This window comes from Corvus brachyrhynchos, unplaced genomic scaffold (assembly GCF_000691975.1).
Source record: "Corvus brachyrhynchos isolate BGI_N302 unplaced genomic scaffold, ASM69197v1 scaffold53, whole genome shotgun sequence".
NCBI lineage: Eukaryota > Metazoa > Chordata > Aves > Passeriformes > Corvidae > Corvus > Corvus brachyrhynchos.
In genome coordinates, this window is record NW_008237681.1 from 1,052,248 (window position 1) to 1,077,552 (window position 25,305).

The 25,305-nt window shown below is 38.7% G+C and overlaps 1 protein-coding gene across 7 annotated transcripts in view; it reads right to left on the reverse strand.

Annotated features, from left to right (window-relative positions):
- Nucleotides 1-25,305, reverse strand: part of RBMS3 (RNA binding motif single stranded interacting protein 3) — a 707,084-nt gene that overhangs the window by 314,756 nt on the left and 367,023 nt on the right. For all 7 annotated transcript variants that reach the window (XM_017732086.1, XM_017732084.1, XM_017732083.1 and 4 more), the window contains one exon: nt 5,810-5,868. In XM_017732086.1, the coding sequence (XP_017587575.1) occupies nt 5,810-5,868 (59 nt within the window). The remainder of the gene's footprint in view (nt 1-5,809; nt 5,869-25,305) is intronic.

Here is a 25,305-nt window from a genome sequence, read left to right on the forward strand (position 1 = left end):
TGCTGAACTAAAATATTCCATATCGCTACACTTTTAATAACTTGAGAACTATTATGCCACTGATTACATAATGCTTTGGAGTGGGTCAAAAAGGAAAAAAAAATGCAAACAAAACTAATGCACAAAAAATCAGCACATCTATTGCTACTCTGGCATCGAAAACAGGACTGATTTATTAGCTACACAAGTCTAGAGTTTCAAACTTAAATAAGTCTGTTTTACAAATTACTTACTTTCTACAAGATCCATTTCCCCTTGAAGCACACTGTGCATGCCCTCCTAGTGTGAACAGTTTACAGTCTGTGATCAGGCACAGACCTACTTGTCTGGATTTTTTTCCCTTTCAAAATGGCAATTCTGAGAATCATAAATTACACAGCACAGTTATTGTAATTTGAGCTTATTCCCAATAAATAAAATTTATTAACTAAATAGCTTTCTATGTAGCTTAGCTCTTTCCCATCAGCTTATTATTTTACATAGACTTGCTTCACATTGCTAGTCACAACCAAATTGGGCCATCTCAACAATAAGAATATTAATTTAAAAATATAAAGTAAAAATGCATAATTTTATTTAATCACAAATAACCTTCACTCTTCATAGAATATGTGCAGAAAATACTCTGTTAAATTCAAAGTTTTGAAAGTATTTTATCTAACATACATACCAAGGTATATCTACTGTATGATTGTAAGCTTTCTTTATCAGAACACCAGAGCAGAAGCCTCCAGCTCATTAAGCTCCAACGCATTAGAGTATTTAGGGATGCTGGTGAACTTAAGCAGATGAGTAGCAACACTACACAAGGCAGGACAGACTCCTTTTGGGAGATATGAAACACCACTTTATCATGCCATTCCAATTATCTCCAGCATTTATAGTAAGCCTCCAGTTATTCCATTTTTGTTACACAAATAAACTCTCAATTTATAAAATAGGTCATGGTAAATTTTAAGTCCTGGTCTAAAAAACAGCAAGGAAACTGGAGAAATAAAATTTTATGTGATATATGGTGGGTTAACAAAGATGACTTCATGGCATTTTTTTTATCATAAACCTACCACAATCCTAATGAGTGCATATCTGCATCCCCAGTTTTCTTATTTTAAAAAGAAATAGATCATTGCTAATGTTTCTCAATAAGAAAAATGGCGTAATGAAATATTAAAATTATAAACAGAGTCACTTTAGTTCCCCTTGTCATGTTAAGCACATTTCTCTCCTAAGACTAACACTGCTATTCAACAAATCAAGTCACCCATGGTTTGAAAAAATGTACATAAAATGAAGAATGTACCACCAAAGTGTTTGTCTCCTACAAATTAATGTGATTTATAGGTTTTATTTATTAAAAAAAATAATTCCTACAGGTGGGATTTCAGACTTTTAGTCATTCTCGTGTGCTCATCTTCTAAGGTACTAGCAAAATACTGAAAATCATGCAAGCCCCTGATTAAACCAGGAAGCAAATCTGCATGCATGCAATTACAGTGTCTGCAAGGGCAGACGCAGATGACAGTAATTCATACTCTAAGAAATGGGCTTGTGTATTTGGCAGATTAACTGTTCTGTATTCCATTGCAATGAGGTATGGAAACTGTACTGTGAAACAACCATTACTCATTCCCTCAGCTCTGAGCACGTAGGTCTATCAAAGGCAAGCCAGGCTGGAGAGGGTGGGCGGCAAGGGCTGGAAAGAGAAGAGTCTACACGTTTCAGATTAACACTTCTCTTGAATGGTTTCTTTTATTTCATTTCCCCTACTTTTTAAATTAGCAAATACAGTAGGCCCAGAAGGGAAATGTGCAAGGGGAAGAGGGAGAGAGGGGAGGGAAAGGGAAAAAGCAAAAGCAGCCAAACGTCTCCAACTTGTTCATTAGGGGTTTTGTGTTTGAACATCTGAATGAATCATGTGTCTGTTTTCCATTATTCTCCACATGTATTTGTTCTTTGCTTTGTTCGGAGATTTCTGGCCATGTTGTCATGACTGTGCTTATTTTGTTTTATATATTGTTCTATTACAGGGTGATTGTTACTTCTCCTCTGCCTCACTTAGCAGTTATGCCACCAACAAAGAGCAATCTGAAAATGAGAGGTTGTCAAAAGGTGTCCCTAGTGAACTCTCTTGCAACCTATACGATTACTTTAGATCCAACTGCTTAATTCATACCAGGGAGAAATCCTTAGATAACACTGCTCCTTATCATGACAGGAATGTTGTGGGTATCTCTTTAAAAATCTGAGGAATACTGGAGAATGATTTAAAGTACATTGCCAGGTGTTTTCCTCATCTTTCCAAGAGGAAACCTAACATTTCTTGCTAAGCACTAACCTATTTTAACAGATCTGCTGTTACATGGAGGTTTTTGAAATAATTTCCTCACTAAATTAAGTATTTCTACTTTAAGCTTTACCCTATACCTTGGTCAACACACAAATGACACTGAAATAAATTCTGAAATCACTAATCATGTGATAATTTCTATCATCTCCTTGAATTTAATCCACCCTACTTCATTGGATACACATATCAGGATGATGTGTTCTTTTAACAAGATAATCTCGTACTTGGCAGAAAGTGAGTGAGACCCAAAACACAGGAAAGAAGCAAACAAATAGCGTGGCTTTTTCCTGCTTGTTGTTTGAATATTGGGTTAGGTTTGGGGTTTTTTTTGGGTTTGGGGGGAAGGGGGTTGTGTTGTGAGGGGCTTTTTGGTGGTGGTTGTTGTTGTTTGTTGTTTTTTGTCGGGTTTTTCTAGGGAATAGATGTAGACTCCACTGTGTTAGAGACAGTTTCAACTTCTGGAAAAATCTTGGAGCAAACAGTTGTACAAATCCATTCACAGACCTTCAAAGGTGGTGATTAGTCCTATGCAGCATGGATTCAGAAAGAGTAAAAAATGCCTTATAATAATTTTGTCTAAACCAGCACATAAACTGGTATGTAACCAGTCTTATAAATAGCTCAGTATCATGTATTTTAGTTAAACCTTGCTTCTCTTTCATAACTTAAGCAGATAATAGAAAAAAAGGTCTAGCTGAAAATGCTGTGAAGTAGGTGTCAAACTGATCAGCAGATCCAATTTGAAGACGTTCTCAATGGCTCAATATTGCACTACCTGGTGTACTGAGACGGTTTCCTCAAAAGTCTTCCCCAGGTCTGTTATTATTCACTATTTTCCACATTATCTTGTCCAGTGTATTAGAGAAACCATTTATTAACTGTGAAGAGGAGACTAAAGAGGTAAATGCTGCAAGCACTCTGCAGGCTTAAGATTATACTCAAATCTTAGTAAATTAAGGAGTATCTAGGAAAAAATAGGATAAAATTAAATATAGACAAATGAAAAGTTCTAGTTCTAGGAGGGAATAATCAACAACACAGAACAGCACCTGTGTTGGAATGCCTGGCTGGCAGCAGCACTGCAAGAGAGTAACAGAACCAGGGGCTGCACAGAATCTCTCAGCATAAACCAGCACCATTTTTCTCATGCAACACCCTGTGCCTCAGAGGTGCATCTATATTTTAAATACACTGTTATTTATATGTATACATCAACAAAGAGGAGACTCGTGATCACAGAGAAGACAAATGAAACCCCTCTGTACTATTTAAAATGATAGAAATTAGGCCATCTAAAAATCCTATGCCCAGTTCCAAGTTCTTCAAGTAAGGAGTGAGCTGATTAGAGAGAGACCAGCAAAGTGTAATATATTCAGAAATTTAAAACAAATTGCCTTTAAGGAAAAAGTTAAAGGACTAGTGTTTCATCTAAGGAAAAGATAAGGCAGATGCACATCAGTCTCCAAATATATATGTTTGCTGCAAAAAGGAAAGGAATACACTGCTCTACATGTCCACTGGGGATAAGAAAAGAAGCAATAGCCTTAAATTGCATCAAGAGAGATTTGGGTTAGACATTAGGAAATGCTTCATAATAGTGAGAAGAGGAAGTGTTATCACAGACTGCCTGACGAGCTCAAGGAATCTCCACCACTGGAGGTCTTTGAGCGAAGGTTACAGAAATACCCCTCAGCAGTGGATTAGAGCTGATCCTGCCCCAAGGCAGGTCCTGACCTCTTCAGGTCCCTTCTACTTCTGATTCCTGAGAAGCTTTTTCTTTTTTTCTGGCAGCCTTACTGAAGAAAAAGGAAATTGTACCCAGCATTTAAAGCAGTAAACATCTTTTTATGCCATAAAACATACTGTTAATAAATCCAATTATGTTTATGATCTTTTAATGGCACCACTTATGTCATAAAGATCCATCTTTGAAAATACAAATAGATATTTCTGCCCTACAGTATAATACAACAGCATGAAAGCAAACTTTCAGAAAATTCCAACTGATTGTTATATGTCTCCTATTAAAATAATCTTAAAGCTAACTATAATATAAAGAACACCAAACCCAGATGTTTTTATTTCTCAAAATTCTACCATTCATATTCTTTACATATTTTCACTTCACATTTTGTGTTTCACAAACAGATCCACTCCTTTCCTTGTTTACTACTGGCAGTGGGAGCAAAGGAAATTCTGCTCACAAGGGTATTCTTTCATAATGCAATCCGAAAAAAGCCAAAAAACCCACCAAATCCCAAACACAATGAGGTGTTGTTCCTGGTGTGATATTCAAAGAAATACAGAGTGATGTTATCAGAATTCTGCCAGAAGAGTGCCCCAAGGAAATAAAACGCACGTTCAGGCAAAAGCAAATGCACAGCAGAGCACCTTATGACAATGGCCCATGACCAACTGGGTTGGCAGAGTTTTCTAAGACTAGAACTGCAGTCTTCCAACTTGCTTTTCTCCTGAGTACCTAATTAGTGCTGTTTCTGGCATGCAATAGATAAAGTCACACACTTCTACAAACTTCAAAAACATCTTTGGTACAGGTGGCAGGATTTTGTCCCCATCTCATAATTTCCCCAGAAGGCTTCTCTGCTGCTTCTCTTCACCCCATATCTGGCTACTCACAAGATAGTCCAGAACTGCAATGCCTTCTCTTTTTACTAACACATATAGAAACATATAGAAATGTTCTTCTTTTCAGAAGAACCCACTCGAATAGGTCTTATTACTCCAAAAGGATTCTGTATGCCACTAGCAGAAAGCTACAGAATCATTTTAAAGCACAGCTTCTCCCCCACAGACTCAGTGGCATTGCAGACTCATAAATGAGTAACAATTCTAGTCCCGAAATGCTACTACACACGTTAGTCAATATTTTTCTCAGCAAATATAGCTACACACACACAAAACATGCTATATTTCATTTAAAAATATTTTCATACGTTAGCAGAAAAATTAGGAACATAAAACTGGAAGAGGAATTATTTTTATATCTTGGTATTGCAACTTGTAGATCTATTTGTGTCATAAAAAATATTTTCTTCTTCCATTAGCATAGGCCAAGACTTCACAAAAATATAAAAATTAGACCAGGTTTTCCTTGGGAAACTTTTCCCAAAGGTTTCTCAGTTTTATATAGGAAATAAATTTGCATCACTGATGATATCATTCAAATAAGACAGAACTATGTGGTTAGAAGGTAATTTACTCTTCTGCTGAAGCAATTTGATACTTGTTCTGATTTGTGATTTTCATTTTGTTTGTTAATGAAAAAAATTAATGAGCAATGTTCCTGGAAGCACAACTCAAAGCTTTGGCATTATTAAATATGTTTGTAATATACTGTGCATTATGTTGATTGCACAGTTGGAGCCAAAGCTTTGGCAGTCAAGCCACCAGTCAATCATTCAAACTGATAATGAACTCACAGGGTGGACACTTTGCACGTACCTTTGCACTGATTCGTGTTTTTGTCAAGAATTGCCTTTGTGGATACAATTTTCCCATACCTATGGAGAAAACAAAAATCAGAGGTACACGTTACTATATTTTAGTAAAGTACATAGTGATTCTTGCATGCATGTAATACATATCCTAGGAGGAGGTCTACAGGTCTCGAAAAATGTTCATCTGATAATCCTGGAGATGTTCCTTATGCCACTAGTTCAAACACCTTTAAAGATCCCCTGAAGAGCAGTTGCCACATCCTGTCCATCTCTGGTCCATGCACTGCCAGCACAAATGCCAATCATAGTAAGGATTTCACTGATACTAGTTAGGAGGTTTCTTTGACTAAAATAATTTTTTAATAGTTTGTTTAGTTTAACTACAGAGGGACCACATTCCTTCAGGATTAACAAAAATGCAGGAAATATGGTGATTTTTTATATGCATGCATGCACAGCTGTGCTCATGTATGCATCCATGTCTAAGTATATGCACTCTATCTAGTTTCAATAAACAGAGCCTTTGAGGTTTGTGTGCATCTCCCAGCTCTTTTCAAGATGAATGTTAACACTCATTTGAATTTATATCACCTCCCATAGATAGCATGGCACTGCACTGCAATTTGATAAACTTAGCATGGTGAAGAGGGAACTCGAGCAGCTACAACTTGTTAGATTCAACAACTAGACCATAAAATAGGTATCTGTGTTTACCTCACAGAGGTTAAGACTAAAAATGCAGACTTAATAGTAAGTATCACAAAATCCTGGTAAAAGATCACAGAAGATGGCATTTATGGATGAACATAAGACATCAGAAGAGTAAGTAAAATAATCACTGATACATTTCTGTTGGTCTTCGTTGAAGAGAACCTCCCTTAAAATGCCCTTTCCCACATTTTTTTAAAAAGCATTATTGATACTCTGATATATTGGGCTTTCATTTGAAGGACTTTTCCATGAAACACAAGTTTCTACATCCACAAAGGACATATTACTGTGAAAGATTTAATAAAACTATATCTCCTTGTTGCAAAGCAACACCCATGGAAAATAACCAGCATCAATTATAAACCATTGAAATGTATGGTAGACAAACGCTTATTTGCTTAATCTTTATTAACAGCAATATAGACTTGGTGTTAGTGACTTCTACTTGAAATCCAGAAACCAGGATGTGGAAAACCTTCCTGCTCTTCCCTTCTTTGCCTCAGGAGGAAGGCCACACTCTTCTCTGTCCTATGGGCCCGTAGACACACTCAGGAAATCAGTCAAAAATAAAAAGGAAAAAAAATACACACGCCCAAAAAAAAAAAACCAAAACAAAATCAAAAAAACAGGGAGACAAAAAGGGAATGGTACCACAACAAAGAGTAAAAGGGACTCTTGGGTTTCAGTCTGGGACCCAGAAAACATTTAAATACTTCATGAAGGGGACTAGCACCAATGGGAAAGACTGGGAATAGCCCGCCTAAACATACTCTTTGATACCTGCAAAAAATTTGAGGCAATTTTGTGCCTGACAGAAAGTTCTCAGATGAAGTTTCCATACTGCAAGTGACATGTAGCCACTCAGCTTAAGATAAAGGGCACTGTCTCTCCCTCTCTCTTTACTCTGCTTTCGTGAAATGAGACTTTCCATTTCACTGTTTTTCCTTTCCCTAAGAACCCACAAAAGCATTTGCTTCCATTTGACTTTCATTTGGGGAGGAAAAAGCATGTTTTAGTTCATTTGTTTCAGTCTAAAACCAGCCAGGAAGAGGAAAAATGGACCTAAGGGCATTAACAATTTGTGTAAACTAAATCAAGTCCCAACTCAGCTTTCTTTTAGGAACCAAAAAAAGTCATACAAGCCTTCCTCCCCTTCATGTCTTTCCACCCCCTTTTTTTTTGCTGACTCTGCAGTCCAGAAGGATTTTGGGCTCTGCAGGCAGGCACAAGCCATTGTTCACTGCATTGTGATGGGTACATGGGCAGGTAGTTGAGAATTTATTCTGCCATAGCTGGCTTCACTCCAACCAAATACTTAACAGATTTAATGCTAACCATGAGATCACAGGCTTTTCCAACCTCAGGTGTTTCCAGAATAGTGGCCTTTATACTCACTTATGTTCCACTTAATTTTGTAATTCTTCATGGTAGTACCTGAAGTTGACTTTGGCCTCTAAGATACTGGAGCACGTGTCTTGAGAAGGCAAAGCCAAATTCAATTCAGTGATCTATGGCTGTTCAGTGGGTCAACCTACCCACCAGGAAATTTGGCCCATGTGGTGCACCTTCATTTATTTGATTTATTTAGATTTAATATCAAATACATGGAAAAACATGCAAAAACCTGCCTATCTTGTACAGTAACAGGCTTCAGACAGATATATGGAAAAAGAATCCAACAAAAATCAGCGGCTAACCCACAACAACCTCAAATAAAACACAACCCTTACCTAAACTTCCGCCAAAAACAACTAACACCCAGCCTCCATTTCAGTCCAGCCGCTCCTAATGAATTGATATGTTGTTTCATCCAAGTCATGTGAGAGCTAAAAGTTTACATTTCTTGCCAGCAGAGAAAGGCATTTGTGGTTCCACTGCTTTTATTACAGATTTCACAGAGTTATTTGCTATGTACTGCAATCCTGCAAACACTTAGTTACACTAGAGATTTCACTCACAGAATTCCGTTCAGCTCCGGAAACGCTTCCCCCCACATTCAAAGTTATGTGCACACCTTCACGTTTGCAAAAACAGACATCAGAGTGGTAAGAGGCCCCACAATAACAAACACTGTTATAGGCAATTAGCCATATGTCGGCCATTTAATCTACTGCTATAAACCCTGAGTGCTACCATAAGAAAGTAATTGGAATTAATTTGGACACTGTTTTACTAAATATTTCAAGTAATTATTCTACAGTAATCAGAACATCAGTTCTGATGAAGAATGTTAGTTTGTGTGCTGCACGAAATCAGGAAGGTATTTTGTTCCTGCAAATGCAGTCATATTTCTTTCTCTCATGTGTGAAGAGTAGTATTAAGCTATGTCTCATCTCCAAAGTTGTGTGGCTTTCTGTTTGTTTTACCTTTAATCACAATTAGATTCACCCAGAAGTACAAAAAATGTATTCTTCAGTGGGGATACTCAAAAAAATAAGGATAAAATACATCACAAGAGCTGACCTCTTGTTTTCTTATATTTAAATGGAAATTATTATAAAATTCAACAGCCTGCACACCTGTGTTCTACAAACCACTAATATAATTAATGTAAAAAAATAAAAGGTATGGCTGCCTGTCATGAGAAAATGTGAGCACTATTTAATTTTCTCCTGACTACAGTTCATGGAAGTACTCTTTCAAAGATATCGAATCAAAAATTCTGGTCATAAAAGGATGACTGTAGAATTGAGCTCACCTCAATGCCATATTACCAACGCTTCAAAATAATGGCTGTATCATTAAGGATAACCTACTGCATCACTCTGTCTAAGGAAATAGACATAATGAATCTGAGAAATGGCTACCTCAAGAATGTGTCTATTGAGCATCTGAACTGAAATTGCTGTTCAAAAGGTTTCCAGATACTCTTCCTGAAGTGTTATCTAAATGCATAGTAACCACAAACAAAATTCTTCAAGTGCTTTTAAAAAACCTTCTAATTGTTTATATTCAATTATGCTTTTAATTCTTTTTTATGTAATAATAATTTTCATTTAAAACCAGGTGGTCAGATTTTGAAAGAGCTTCCACATCAGGAGCAACTGCACAGACTAGGACTTCACCACATTAATGAAGAACCCATGCAGTGAAATAGTGACTAGTTGTCTTTGTTGTTTCTCACAATATATCCGGACTACCCAGAAAATTACAAAGTTTAAAAACCACAGGTTCCAGAATGAAGAGTTACTTGGGGAACGCATTGCTACAGCCCACACTGATGTCCCACAGATGCATAATTACAAAAAGCTATTGAACAGCATCTAGGAGGGAAAATCTTTCATGAAATTAAAAGCAAAGACATATTTGTGCCCTGGAAGTCACATACCACCAGAAACTGTGAGAGGATACCAGAGTAGCACCATCGCATGTTGTCCCTGTTTTAACATAAGGCACCTCCACAGCTGCTGAAACAAATTCCTATCTGGCCCAGCCCAGCCACTCGTGCATTCCAAGAAAACATTCACTTGGGGGTGGAAATACCTTCTAACAACCATAACCAATTTTAATTTCTCTTGTATATATCAGTATGGGGTGAAACTGTTCAAGTCATCTGACATACACTATTAAAGTTACGAAAGGTCATTTAGAAACTCTTCACTCACCAACAGCAGTAACTGACCCCATGTCACACAAAAGGCAGAACTAAGGGAAGAGCCCACAGAGCTGTGCACAGAGAAACAATCTCCCTGTTCAGTCCTGGCTATAGAGCTATGTCAAAAATCACTTTCAAGAGCCCCATCCCATTGCACCCACATTTTCACCCCACTCAGCAGAGACTCAGGAAAGATGCAAACAATGCAAAATAAGCCCTTAATGTATGTACATCAAAGCAGATCACTTTAAGAGCTTTCAGGCAGGCGGTCGATCAGCACTTACACTGCAGACAAAGCTCAACGCGATCATTTCCAGGAAGTTATTTGATAACTGCTGTTAAAATGGAGATAGCTCCTGAAGGAAACCATCCAGTTGTGAGTGATACCCCTTGTAAGATGTATGAACCTTAACCACAGCCAAACCCAAACAGAGGAGAATGTGCTGTCCCAAAGCACACAAGGAATTTGAGCCATTTCTCCTCCTGCCTGTGGGAAGCTAGGGTGCAGGAAAGGTAAGTGGACAGCTAGGATTAGGAGACAAGTGAGACTCAGCTAAGGACTGGCTCAAGGCACAGGAGCCAGGTACTGCTGGCAGGCAACATGCCAAGAGAGGAAGCTGGCTGAGTGACAGCTGTGACCTGGAGTTGCTGCATCAAAGAATGGATTTCCTAGGAGGCCAGGCTGGTGGGGGCCACTCAAACTTTTTAGCTTTTCCATGTTTTTATGGGGAAAAAAAACCTCTGGGATAGGCACATCATATTCTGTCTTTCAAGGCAACCTCCAGGTTGGCTACAGCTAGTCCTATAACACAAGATATCTGTGGGATCAGACAGGATGAGTCTCTTACCACTCACCCAACTCAGTCCTGCACATGTGTTGCCATCCTCATCTACAAGGCAATGGGTACACAGGCACGTACAAAATACAGCTTTTACCTGATTCCAACTACTGCTTGTATACTTCAAAAAAAGTGAAGCTTGGAATTGAAACTTGAGTAACTGGTGTACAGAACTCTTCCTTGCTCAGTAAAAACCAATGGAGTTATCATGTAATTTCCGAGTTCAGAGCTTAACAATTATGTCCCCAGCATTTGAGTTCACTCAAGGCCCCAAGCACTGCTCAGAGCACAATCCACCCAACTGAAAACAGTCTGCATTTCTGGGCATTTAGGTAATGTATGCTTTTATCTTGGGAACTTTTGTACTGGGATGAATTTGACCAGCAGTAATTGGATTTAGATAAGCAACTCTGAGGCGCTTTCATTCTTGTGAATTAATATCTAAATAGCACAACCAGGTTTATTTTGTTTAAAGCAGACTCTATTAGGCAAATCATGGATTTTCGGAGAAAATAAAGCCCACATTATGAAGACCTAAAGTGCAGAAAGAACTGCTGTTGAATTTCTTGGAGAGACATTTTTCCTACAATACACTGCGACATGAACTTACAACATCCAAATACACACAAAAGGGAAATTCACTCCAATTTTTTTTTTTTTTATTTTTTTTATTTGCATGATAAGTTCTGGGCATTTCATCTACTGTGTGGCATTTTAAATGCCTGCATTTTTCCTAGAATATAAGACATTACTATTCCGTCCCTTAACAAAGAGTGAGTTGCTTTGTTGCCCTTTCTCTGTATATTATTTTTAAGTAAAAAAAAAAAAAAACCAGAACAAAACGAAAAACAACTTGAAAAGTTAAGAGAAAATTCTCATATTCACACAAAAAAACAACAACAAAATACATGCCATTCAGAGCACCTCATGCAGATCAGTGCATGGCTTGGGGAACAAACAGAAGGAGCTACTTGCAGGGAACCCATGATGTACTGGACTGACAAGACCATACTTCTGTAAGAGTTTAATGTTTGGATGCTGTCTTCTCTACTTACTTTGGTCTGGCTGTCATGTTTACAAAAATCACTCCTTCACTCAGTAAAATGCAAGGTTTTGACACTGTCTCTCACAGTATCCTGCTGGAGAAAATGTCCAGCACACAGCTGGCTAAACATATGCAGTGGGTGAGCAACTGGCTCATGGGTTGGGCACAAAGGGTTGCAGTGAATGGGGGCACATTAGGCTGGGCATGGTCACTAGTGGGGTTCCACAGGGCTCCATCCCCAGTGGTCAAAATCTTCATAAATTACTCGGACACAGGACTGGAAGGGATACTACATTTGCAGACAGTACAAAATTGGGAGGAGCTGTTGGCTCCCTCAAGGGCAGAGAGACTTCAACAAATCAGAGGACTGTGCAATCAGCAACAGTATGAAGTCTAAAAAGGGAAAGTGACAGATTTGGTACTTGGGACAGGGCAGCCCTAGATGTATGGACAGACTGGGGAATGAGAGGCTGGAGAGCAGCACTGTGGAAAAGGACCTGAGGGTCCTGGTTGACAGAAAGTTGTATATGAGTCAGCAGTGCCCTGGCAGCCAGGAGGGCCAAGCATGTCCTGGGGTGCATCAGGCACAGCATCGCCAACTGGGCAAGGGAGGGGATTGTCCTGCTCTGCTCTGCACTGGGGCAGCCTCACCTCGAGTGCTGGGGGCAGTTTTGGGTGACACAAGGCAAGAAAGGTATAAAGCTATCAGAGAGTATCCAAAGGAGGGCTGTGAAGATCGTGAGGGGTCTAGAGTGAAAGCTGTACGAGGAATGGCTGAGGTCCCTTGGTCTGTTCAGCCTGGAGAAGAGGAGACTGAGGGGACACCTCCTTGCAGTATGCAACTTCCTCATGAGGAAGGGCAGGCGCTGATCTCCCCTCTCTTGTGACCAGTGACAGGAACCAGAGGGAATGGCCTGAAGTTGTGGCAGGGGAGGCTTAGGTAAAGGTTCTTCACCCACAGAGTAACTTTGATGATCCTATTGAGTCTCTTCCAATTCACAATATTCTGTGAAGTTGGCAAAGCAGTTCAGAATATCAACTCGTCCAAGAGTTTCAAAAACACCACAGAAAAAGGGAGAGGGACCTCTTAAATCTTTTGTTTGTACATCTAAATGAGCCCTGGACTTTCAGAAGGGATCCTGAGACATTAGCACCAAATTCTGAAAGGACAGCTCAGCAATTTTTGAAACGTCTATTTCTGTTCCTAACAGCACAGTTAGAAGACTAGTTTTAAGCAGACAGTAATCAACACTGTAGCATGTGTGAAGAGTCAATTTTCAAGAGAATGCAGGTTGATGAATCACTAAAGCAACACATTCAATAGTATCTTCTGGTACAGATATTTACTACTAAAGGTGTAGTGATTTCACTCATACATGGGCCTATTAGTCACCATCATCCCACATCCACTGAAAACACATTTTTCAGAACTAGGAGAGGGGAAAAGCTATGAAATTCATAAAATAACTGTAGTATATAACATGTCTGTAAACACTATTATTGCTTTAGACAAATAAAATCCAAGATCTTACCATTCTATTGAAGAACAGGTCCATGTTAGGAAGAAAGAACCTAAAAGGGTATTTCAGATTATGGATCATGCCATTTACTTTAACACTGCTTTTACAGATCATATTCAGAAATCCCACTTTTCAGAAGATGCAAGCACCATTTATCTCAAATCACAGGGCTCTAATACAGCCCTGGAGACTGTGTTAAATGAAGAATAGGGAAAACTTAGTAGTTTTAGTAAAGTTTGCTTCTTGTAAAATGTCAACAACCTCAGAAAGATAATCCTGTAAATAAACAAGCATGTGAAGAAAAATCTACAAAAAAGTCCTCTGCTGTTAAAATTCTAGCTTTCCTTTCCAAAGGAAAATCTACTGCTATTAAAGCCCAGGAATGTGTCTTGCCTTCACCTTCACAAAAATGAAATATGTGTCTCACATTCAAGTTAGAAATGTATTTACAAGACAACACATATATTTATGAAGAAAGAGTCAGTCATACTTTGTATTCAAACTAATCTGCATTTATATACTTCTACAATATATGAACCTTGACCTCTGGAAAAACAGTAACATATGAAAGTATGCAGGCTTATTGCAATTCTTTAAGTACTTGGGAAATTAGACCAGGTAGAACAGAAGTTAAAGTAAATGAAATTTAAACAGACACAACATTCATTGGAATAGTAAGACCTTGAACTTTCAGACCTGCAAGACGTATATAATTTTAGTAGTTCACAGTTAACCTTTCCTGTAGGTTTGTTCCTTTCCTTGCAAAAACCGAAAGAAGAATTTTTTGTCAGCATGTAAATGAAACCAAGTGGTTTAATCCAACACTTGCAGAAATCAAAGGTAGGTTTTACGTTGCCTTCAGTAGGTACCAACCTCAAATCCTATTCACAGAGTTTATAATAAGGCTACAGATTTGTCACACCCTTGTTACCCAAGACAGAATAAAACGCCACTTACTAATGTGGCAGTCCCCCCCAAAGCCTGACATTTTACAGAGTTTTTTCTCAGTTTGTTGCAAGTAAGACACTTGGCTATTAGCTGCAGTTTCTATTCTAAATGCTGTTTATTCTTAATTAGTGCTATGTATTATATTCATATTAAATCCGTATATTTAAATATTGAAGCTATTTAAGACTATTTAAAAATTGATTACATTATTGTATATCATATTAAAATTATGACATTTATGTTTTTACTTTGATAGAGAGCTATGTTTTTCCCTCACAGTTCTGCCATGACAAATAACCAGTGTTAATAATTAATTAGCAAAATATTCTACAGTTGCTAAATTAAGTATGGAAAACGAAATTCATGCACAAATTAATAACTATGATTTCATGCAGTACAGTTCAGTTCTTTTTCTGGGCCATCATTAAATCTTCAATTACTAATTATTCCATATTTTCAAGAATTCAGATGTCTTAAAAAATAAAATGCAACTTTTGTTTGCAGACACTTAGCAGTGCCTCTAAATTTTCTGTATGATAGGAGGCACTGTTGGGAAGACTGTTTAGGAATCTGAAACCCTTCACAGAATAAGACGTGACTTACTGTAGCCTGTCACAAATGATAATGCCAGGCCTACAGTAATTTTCAAAGTGCAGTGGATTTGTAAAAAGTCCAAACCTTTTCTACTATAAAATCATTGCTCATAGGCATTGGAAATAAAAAATGAAGCAGTTCTTCAAACTTGAAGAATTTCCTCTATCCAACAATTCAATTATTTTAGATATTGTGAAAATGCCCCTCCCCCCAACATATCATTCCAATGAGTAGAATTTATTTACTTTGTATGTTCTAGCATGCTGTGCTGTCTTGTATCCGATTTCTCATTCACAGTCTTGCTTACTTACGGAAGATTCATTGTTGAATTACAGTTGGTATGAACCAGCATGCCAGCATACCGTGATATTAATCTCTGAAGTGTTCAATCATTCAACAATAGCCTCATTATTCAGGGGAACTCTGAGCATTCAGTTTGTGAAGATTTTCTGACATTTCACTAAAACAATTTGCTCTTAAAGGAATTCAGTAACTGCAACATATTGTAAAATACATGTATATCTATATACATGCCTCAATCAGGTGGTTCCTCTCTAAGAATAGACAAGAAAAAGAAGAGGAATTAAAAAGAAAAGGAATTACAGATAAAAGCAAGAACTCCAGCTACCACCAGGGACTGTGAACTCAAACTGATAATTTAAAGCTAAAGTATTTTATAGGGTTCACACAGAGGCCACTTGAGTCAAATGTGTGAGTGAGACTTCTCGAGTTCACAGAGCTCCCATTTCATTATTTACAAGTTAGAAAAACCCAGGTACTCAGGTTGTCTTTAGAAACAACACAGTTTTGAGAGGAACTGTTTCTTCAGATTTTTACATTGCAAAATACATTATTCAGGAACTACATCATAGAAATTATTCTCTTTCTTCAATATATTTATTTTAATCCTTTTATTTCCAGGGCTGGAATGTCACAGTTGTATTCATTTTCCAAAGGCCAAACTTTGACAAAAATGGCACAGAGAAGCACATTTTTTTCTGCCTGAAATTTTCAGGAAAAAACAACAAGCACTTGGGTTTGGATTTTTACAATTATGCAGGCAAAAGTTCACACTGCTTACCCAGAACTGGGACAGAATACTTCTGGGTTTGAGTTCCTTTGAATTTTAATTCCTTCAAGTGTATTTATAAAAGCAAAGATTTTTAGTCCATTTATTTATACAACTCTAATATAAAGACAGCTCAGGAGGGTATGTGACAACAGATTGGATAAGCTATTTCTTCATGATATGTTTAAATGCTCATGCACATGTACAGTTTCAGGCATGTTGAACTTAAACAGGATGAACCACGTTTCTCAAGGTTAAATTGTGTTTGTAGGCTCATAAATTAATGTGCTTGTTTGGTGTGGAAAGTCCTCCCTACCGCCTTGAAACACAGCAAACAGATGTACACAGGACATACAAGTGCATGTACCCAGTCAGCCAGGGCTTTGCTTTCCTCAGTGCAAGGCCTATAACTACCATAGTAATTAGTTTTAAGAAGAGAAATCTGCTCTGGCTGGTAACTCACCACAGCTCCCAGGTATTCACCAAAAACTTCCTTTGAGTGATAGTTATGTCAACAATTAAATTCAAACTAGGTGAAGCTGCCCCACATGCAATATAGATATACAATTTATGAACCATGTAATTTTTTTTTTGGGTTTTCAAATCCACTAAAAACTTGCAAGTGAATGCAGCATTAAATGAAGAGTCACCTGATACAAAAACATATTTACAGGTTTAAAAATATATTTAGTTCAGAGTCTTTGTCTATTGTATAAATAATTCTTCACTCTTTATTATCCAAAGACAGATGGACGTATTTGAACATATTAGCCTCACTATGTCAGGTGGATTAATATCTTTGGAGCAGCAAACCTTATTAAAAACTGCACTTTGGATCAGACTTCTGCTTTCCAAAAATGTGGTACACTTCTGCTGGGTCCAAGGGCTGCCCTAATTTACACTGATGGAGCAATTGCCTCATGTCTTTTAAGTGTTGAAGCTCTACTTTAAGAAAACATCAAGGGGCAGGTTGTGCAGCATAACTAGCACATCCTGTAGCTCTCTGCTCATCAGTCAGCACTTCTGAGCCTAAGAAAAACAAAATTTTAGTTAAACAAAATCTGTCTTTGTGCCAGCTGCTCTCACCGGACACCTTGGCCATGAGTCTTCCACAGAAGAAAAGCCAACACTGGCAGTTGCTGTGCTCTGCTGTGGCTCACTTTGTACCCAAAAACAGCCAACAAGGACCAGGAAGGGATGAGACAAGCCATGGGATTCACTAAAGAAATAAACTCTTTACATCCATACAGTCTTCTGTCCTTAAAAGGACACTTGGTTGATCCTGCTAGGCAGAACCCTAGATGGAAAGCAATGAAGAGATGCATTGTAGCCCATCCTTTCTGAAATATCCATGGGCAGATCTACAGAAAGGCACAAGAATTTAAATATTTTATGTTTCTGCTGAAAAATTTTACCCCAGGAACAAAAGACTCACTGAAAAAAACACAGGGAGCCCATTTTGAAATCTGACCAGTAATGCTGAATTTGGAAGCAAATTAGCTTCAGTTGCTTGGGAGCCCTCAAGAAAAGACTTTTGTATATTACTGGCTTCAGGCATTTTCAAATAAACTAATTAAATAAGATTCAATCCTCAAACCATATAAAGATACACATGGAAAATCTGAGACCTCATTCTGAGTATTGGGCATACTTTGAGCGAGAGAGAACTGTGATTCACTGGAATCAATCCACATCTCCCTGAAACTGGTCAAGGAGCATAGCACTGTCAATTGCTCTTTAATGCACAAGAAAAGGTTATGAAATCAATTTTGGCATTAAAAAATTACAAATAAATATGAGATGTTCTTTTCTTTTGCTTATCTATTTCAAGCTTTTGTGATAGACTCAGGCTGTATTTTCATGCTTCTCTTTAGAGCCATGGGGGAAAGAAACCTACATTTTTATAAGAATTGAAAGCTGAGTTCTCTACCTTATCACATACCTAAGGAACTAAGGGTTTAAGAAACAAATACTGTGAACCTTGCAATAAAAATCTGAGGCATGGCAACACCAAGGGCTACATCGTCATCAAATATTAGTGAACAACCTCAGCTAGGGTAAAAACACTGCTTGACAGTTGCATGGTTTGGGTCCCAGAAAACAATCCCAAGGAAAAAAAAATTATAACAAGGAACAAATCCAGCCTGTGCTCTACTCCCCACTTTATAAAAAGAGCTGGATTTAAAGGTAGATCAAAACCCCACTGCTGACACGCCTCACTTACTGCTATCACATATACAAATAAGAAGTATATCCTATACAGATAAATTATATTCCATCCTATATAATCTGCCAAATATAATCTGTCAAAGGTGCTGGGTTTAAAAATTAGTAACACAAAATTTAAAATGATCACCTACAGCAGCAAGCTGCCTGCTTTTTGAACATCCCATCAGAAGCAGTGAAAGCACAAAACCTACGTAAAAAGGTCACACTCATACTTCATGGAGTCAAAGATACATTTTACAAGAAACTGGCAAATATTCTGCAAATAGTTACAACTACGAACAACTGAATTCATATCCTGGACAGTCCTGAATGCACCCAATGGCCAGCTTTCATCAACCTAGCACTTGCAGTATCAGACCATATATTTACACATTTCCTGAAACGTCTTATTCATCAACAGCATTTGCACCCTTTCCTCCCACTTACTCAGACCCTGGGAGTTTCTGACCCTTTTCCTTTCTGCTGTTCAAGAAAGGAAGTTCTCAAAAGACCAACATCTTGAATAAGAAGCCAAGGCAAAAGAAAAGGTCTGCTCTAGCTATTCATTTCCCATATGCCTTTGCCCTTCACTTTACTTGGGCTTGCTCCAGAGAACACAGGGATCAAGAGACAAACCTGTGGATTTGCACTGTTTTGCAGTTTCAAGAGCCAATAAATGCTACTCTACATGCAACATTCCATTTTGTAACACAATTTCCTATGTTCATACTTCAGTTTCTTTTTGATTCCCACATTCCCAGGACAACAGTTTCTTTGTTCAAGCTTCCATGTTTATGGTATGTTATCTTATCTCTGGTTTAGCCTTTAATATTGAGCAGAGTCAGAAAAGAATCATCCTCTTGTTTGAGATGCAAAAATTTACATCTGCTTACATTTTTAAGACACACAAACATACAAACATAGTTTAAAAAGTCTAAGCAAATATACTCTTACTAATGCTGTTATCTGAATGATGATATTTAACACCAGTTACGGCTTAGTGCCCTTATCTCCCCTGTGAAATAACTTTTTTTTTCCCTAGGACACTGTCATTTTACTCTCATAACAGAGCTTGATAAAACTTTCCCCAGCTCTGCAAAGGGAAGATCAAGGTTGGATTAGAAGGAAATTTACAGAAGTGAGAGTGAAGCAAACTATTACAGTGTTGGGGAGAATTTTCATAGCCACAGGGCCACCCAAAGTTAAGAGAGACACTCAGTGTTGCAGCAAAACTGATTCAGAGAAGAGACACAAAAGCTTAAGAGTGGAGAATGGCAGAAAAATTCAGGCCCTAGTCTGAATTCCAAACTGCACCTGCACATGGTGAGGAACACAAGGACCCATCCACACCACTGTCATGCCAGTTTTGCAGGAGAGCATGGAGCTACTTTAGCTGGCTTTTACCTGGTCCCAGGTTTCACCGCATGGCTCTAAAACCTAGCAGCATCTGCAACAGAGGCTCCTTCAGGAAGTGAAATGGACAGTACTGACTCAGTTCTGCATGTTTGTTCTCCATCTAAAAGAAAAACGCACTTCAAAAAAGAAGAAAGAATCACCATTTGTTTAAACCCCTGGAAGTGTTCTCCCCAACCTCCTCATGGTCCCACAATCCCGACCTTCTCCCAAAGGCTGTTTTCTCTCCCACCTCTAAGATTAGTATGTTCAACACCTGCTCAGTTTTGACAGAGGAAAAAAAAGCCACCTTGAACAGAAAGCCTTTTGAGTCTTCCCTTACTTTTGAAGCCTTTGTACTTTTTAATCCCTGCTCTGCCAATTTTGTCTCCCTTTCCCCTCCTCCCCCTTTCAGTGGAAATTTTCTACTCTTTACAAGCCTGGCTCTCTGCAGAAAATTGATTTCCCCTAGGATACAGCCATCCTACTGTTCTATGCATGGTCATTAATGACCATCCTGTTCACCGCAGAGACAGACAGACACGGTGGCACTCCTCCCCAGCTCCTTAGCACAGAAAGCACACAGGGAAAAATCGTAACAGCCTCGGAGCTGAACCGTACCAAGGGTTCATCATCCCCAGAAAACACCATACAAAATCCCCAAATGAGCTATTACAAGAATAAAATGTTTCTTGCTGGTTTCTGTCACTCTTTACTTCAACTGCACTAGATTGAATTTTTTTTAATCTCTCCGAGGTAACAACCATTATGTAGTTTCCTCTCTCCCAGAGGAGGTAGTTCCCTTCCTCCCCCACACGGGAGAAAACCCTAATCAGATGTTACTTGGGCTCATATAGGTTTTCCTTGGGTACTGGCATAAGGCTGTCCAAGGGCAGAATGAATTTCAGCACAGATTGCACAACCTGCTTGAAGATGTGAGAAAATACCTGGGTGCTGCACTTCTTGCCATTTTAGCTGCTTTGCAAGTATTGTACCTGCTGGCTTCACCATCCCTGGGAGATCTGCAGCCTCACATCTGACTGCAGTGAATTCCCATCCTTGGAGTGACAGACAATTCTCCCCTTAACTCTTAGTGTCTCTGATGCCAATGGGTAAAACAAAATGACTGTACTCACAAAACAGCTTAAGCTTTCTTTAGAAACATCTTTTGGATAGACTCGCTGTCTCCTCATTGACCCATGCGGTTCTTGCAAGAACTTCCCCTTGTCCCTGCTGCTAAAGGGAGTTACAATGGAGGGCTAGAAGCCACAAGCTACATTACTAGTTTCAGCAGAACCAAAACTAAGGAAAAATATTAATAAATCCTGAAGATGGATATAGAGTTGGCTTTAGTGGGTTTTGTTTAGTATTCAGCTTTGTTCCAGTGAGTTTACATTAAATAAACAGGAGCAGTGTCTTTAAATCAAAAGGTAAATTTTAAACAAAAGAAAACCTTTTTAGCGACTGTTGATCAGAAAAAAACCCCAACTCTAAAAATTAGTTCTGAAACTGGAAGAGGGTCTTAATGAAAAGTGTCAACACAGTGAATGCCTGATGCAGCACTTCAGAAAAGCTGGGTTGGGGAAACTGCCCAAACCAAGAAATTCATATTTAAATCTCACATTGTCCAGCTACGCTTTGTACATTGTGCTGTGATTTCTTTATATAACTCTCACAAATGCTGGCTGATATTAACCAAGGAAATCCTCTGCATACAAATAGGACAATCCACCCCACTGTAGGTCTCATAAAATCACATGATCTGTGGAAATTTCCAAATGCCTCAACACCGTATGGGTGAGTTAAGGATAAAGTTTCAAGCCTGAACTCCTTTATTTCCTGTCTTTTGCTGGTCTACACAGCTCTTTAATGTTAGGTTAATATCATTTTTGTGGGTGTGATTGCATTACCCGCCGCTCCTGATGCCAGCATTAGTGGATTTCTGTGTAACAGGAGAGCACGCTTTACTGCTCGTACTGTTACTAAATACCATTAAGCAGAGCAGCTGCAGCCCTCCTGATAGCAGGACTAGAGGGCTACCTTGTTAGGAGAGGACAAGCACTTTACTGCTGGCACACAGCCTAAATCCCACAAGCCCTCAGCATGTCCAATTTGCCTCGACGCCCCCACCAGACAGCCTGCTGCAGCATATCCCCCAGCCAAAAAAAGGTCCCCAGGTCTGTAACTCTGCTGAGATGCAGAGATCTCTCTCACAGGCTCAACATCCCGAGTCCTACGTGATGCTGCCGTGACTTGGCAGCTTGAAAAGATAGACATGTATTTACTTGGTGACCTTTCGGCTCCAGGTGCAACAGAGGGCTGCTAAACTCTCCACTGAGAGCACGCCTCACACACTGGTGACAGCTACTAACTAGTGGCACAGTCCTTTAAAAATCTCTCTCAGAAGTCTTTGTGGAGAGATTAAAATGCCACATGTACGTGAGTTGTAAAAACTCCACAGCAGCCTCCAAAGGGAGATTTAACTTGAGTTTCTCATCAATATCCTTGCACTGCTAACCAGCACCCACTAAGGACATTATGAGCCTGACTACTCTGCAGACACATCCTGCTTTAGAGGAGGAGTGCATTAGAGAAGGGGGGGATGAGGAGCAATGGAAAAAAGAATGAGGGAGAATGAGGAGTTTACATCTGTTCCACATAGCTGGCTCACTACGCACTGAACTGTACTGACAGACAACATCATCCAAGCAGTTGCAATGAGCTGTAGTTACACTTCCTGCCACTCTAATCCACCACAAAATGCCTGTATGCTGCCTATAGAGCTATACATGACCAGAAGCAGTGGGAGATTCAGCTGCTAGCACTGAACTAACAGCAGCCCCATGTCCTCAATGGACCATGGGAACAGCATGGCAGGGACACATGAGGGACAAGAAATGTGGTCTTATGATTGAGAGGAATTCTTGTTTCTCTATATCTAAGTTCAGTAAGAACCAACAAACAAACACAGGAATCTAGTAAGAACCAACAATTGCAAATCAGAGACAGTTTTTTCTTACCACTCAGTGAAAACAGAGATGGAACAACTGCAGTTCCTGAAATTGCTGATAGCATTTAACAGCTGTGTCATTACAACCTGTCTCCCACATCTATATGACCTGCTAACATTTATGTCTGTAGTCCAGTTCTGTTAAGCAGGGACCAAAATCATGGCATGAGTATAGTGCCCTGCTTTCCTTTAAACCCCACCAACGACTTGGAATTTTCCATTCTGTTCGACCACAGGCATCAGTTTTCCTTTCCATCTAGAAGCACTTGCCTTGAGTTCATTTTATTCTGAGTCAAGAGGTTGTCCTATATGAATCCTTCAGGTCCTTGAACTGGCTGTATGTTCATATATGTGATAGGAATTCATTTGTTATAAGGCACTTCATTTGTTCGTAAGGCACTTAATAAATTTTATATTGAAATATTTGTGTTTAATTCTTGTAATCAAAAAAACTTCCTAGTCATAATCCATTTAATTGGCAATTCTAAATTTGGTATTGATTTAAGTAAAGCAGAGGAGACAAGATACATTAAAGATGAGTAGAGAAATTGTTAAGTATGGCTTAGATCCAAATTCCTTACTTTTAAAAATAAAGGTTTGAGGGTGCTGCAGTTTTCTCATTCTATGGGGTTTTGTTGCTCACAGCTGAGGATGGACAAACACATGATTTACAATTAAAGGTAATCAAAACCTTAGAGGTTTAGAGATGGTCAGGAACAAACTCTTAGCAACAATGGTAGGTTTGCTGGTGTTTTCACATCTTCAGTTACAGAGTGGGTGCTTTTCTGGAACACAGTCTTTACATCAAAATAAATTGCTATGTTTAGTCCAAAAGCAAAAGGGAAATTTAAAGATCTGAATCAACCAGAAAATTATGGTAGACTGTCCCTTGGTCTCTTCTGGATCTTAAATTCTATGACTTTGTGAATAATTTTATCCCTTTTAATTATTAGTTTCCTACTATAAAGAAGTTTAAAAGTTAATGTTCTTCTTGAATCAATGAATTACAGAAAATAATTGAAGGTTCATAATTGGATTATAACCCCAGAAGAATAGGGAAATGCTGAACTGGGAAGCTGAAGTAAGGAAAGCGTGTCTGTTTTCTTTTTTTTTTATGAGATCACCAGGCAGTAATAGCCATAAATGCTTCACTTATTACCTGTGTTACACTGAAACAATAACATGCCTGTGATCCTGCAATAACTGCTATTTGAAGAGACTGCTGTGCTTCCATAGGACACAGAAAATACATGCCCAAGATAGAGAAAACGTTTTTAGATCTCTGTCAGATCAACATCTTTTAAAAATTAGGCTGAAAACATTCCATCTTTCCTGTCTCTGTTTAAAACAAGGCAAATATAAAAACCTCTGACGTAGTTGCAACAATTCTAAGAAATTCCTTCTCTGGTGAACATCTTTAAAAAAATTAAAGCCTTTGCAGTTTTTAACAGAAACCTAGTAGCAACACTTGTCACACAAATAATTCTGGGAAGTTACCAAATACTTGGAATGAAGGACATTGCATGCTGCATAGCACAGAGCTCTTGTCGATGCTTGTTTGGAATGGTATGAGAAAGTCTAGCAGCTGAATACAATGACATTTTTGTTTTCGTGCTGATAATATTCAATAGCTTTGCCACCAAAGTTGGCCTGCCACTTCCTCTTGCATAGAAATTGCAGGCATGCACTAAGGTTTTTGCCATTAGCTGGAAGCAGTGCCCAGGTTATTCTTGGTTTGGGGAGGGGGTTGTTAAGCATAGCTGGTATTGTTTCCTTTCAGCAAAGCTTTAGGACAATGTATTTCTCAAACAGAGCAGAACATAATCTGCGTCATACCTTCAAGAGAAAGGTTACAGAAACATTTCTGCTACACAAATGTCAGAACATGAACAGTGTGTCTCCATCTCCCCTCAAAAGCTGGTGACTCCTAAGGAGTATAAACCACATGCCAGTCACAGAACTTCCGTCTCCACTCTCTGCACATGTAAGACAGCAACTGGCTCTGCTCTCCCACTGCTGCCATCAATTCTCAAAGGATATGAGATCAGAAAGACACACTGAACCTGACACCATGGAATTTAGAAGAACAAACACCAAAAATGCCGACAAATCTAAAACACATGGATAAGCTTCAAAACAGAAGAAATAAAGATAACCAGAACTTTCATTGCCACTAAAAAAACCCAACAAAACACCACTATGACTTAAAGGATGGCAGTGAAGCAACCTTTATCAAACCAACAGCATATAAACCAGACCCCTTACTGGAAAGCAGAAACCAAGCGTGAGAGTTTTACAAGACACCTTGAGGGCCTGGAAAATTCAGACTGTCGAGAGATCCATAGTTATGAAAGCCCTTTCACAGAGCAACATCTACATTTGCAAAAACAGACATGTCCCACAGACTTATATGGTGGAGAACCTGTCTGCCCTTTGGACAGTTTCTGGCCATGAGCACTTTCAAATGGCTACATCAGTAGCCTCATGAATGGATGGTGATGCTGTGGTTGACTGGCTGCACAAAAAATATGCGGGAAAAGTGGAGAAAGAAAGAGGACAAGGAAAGAGT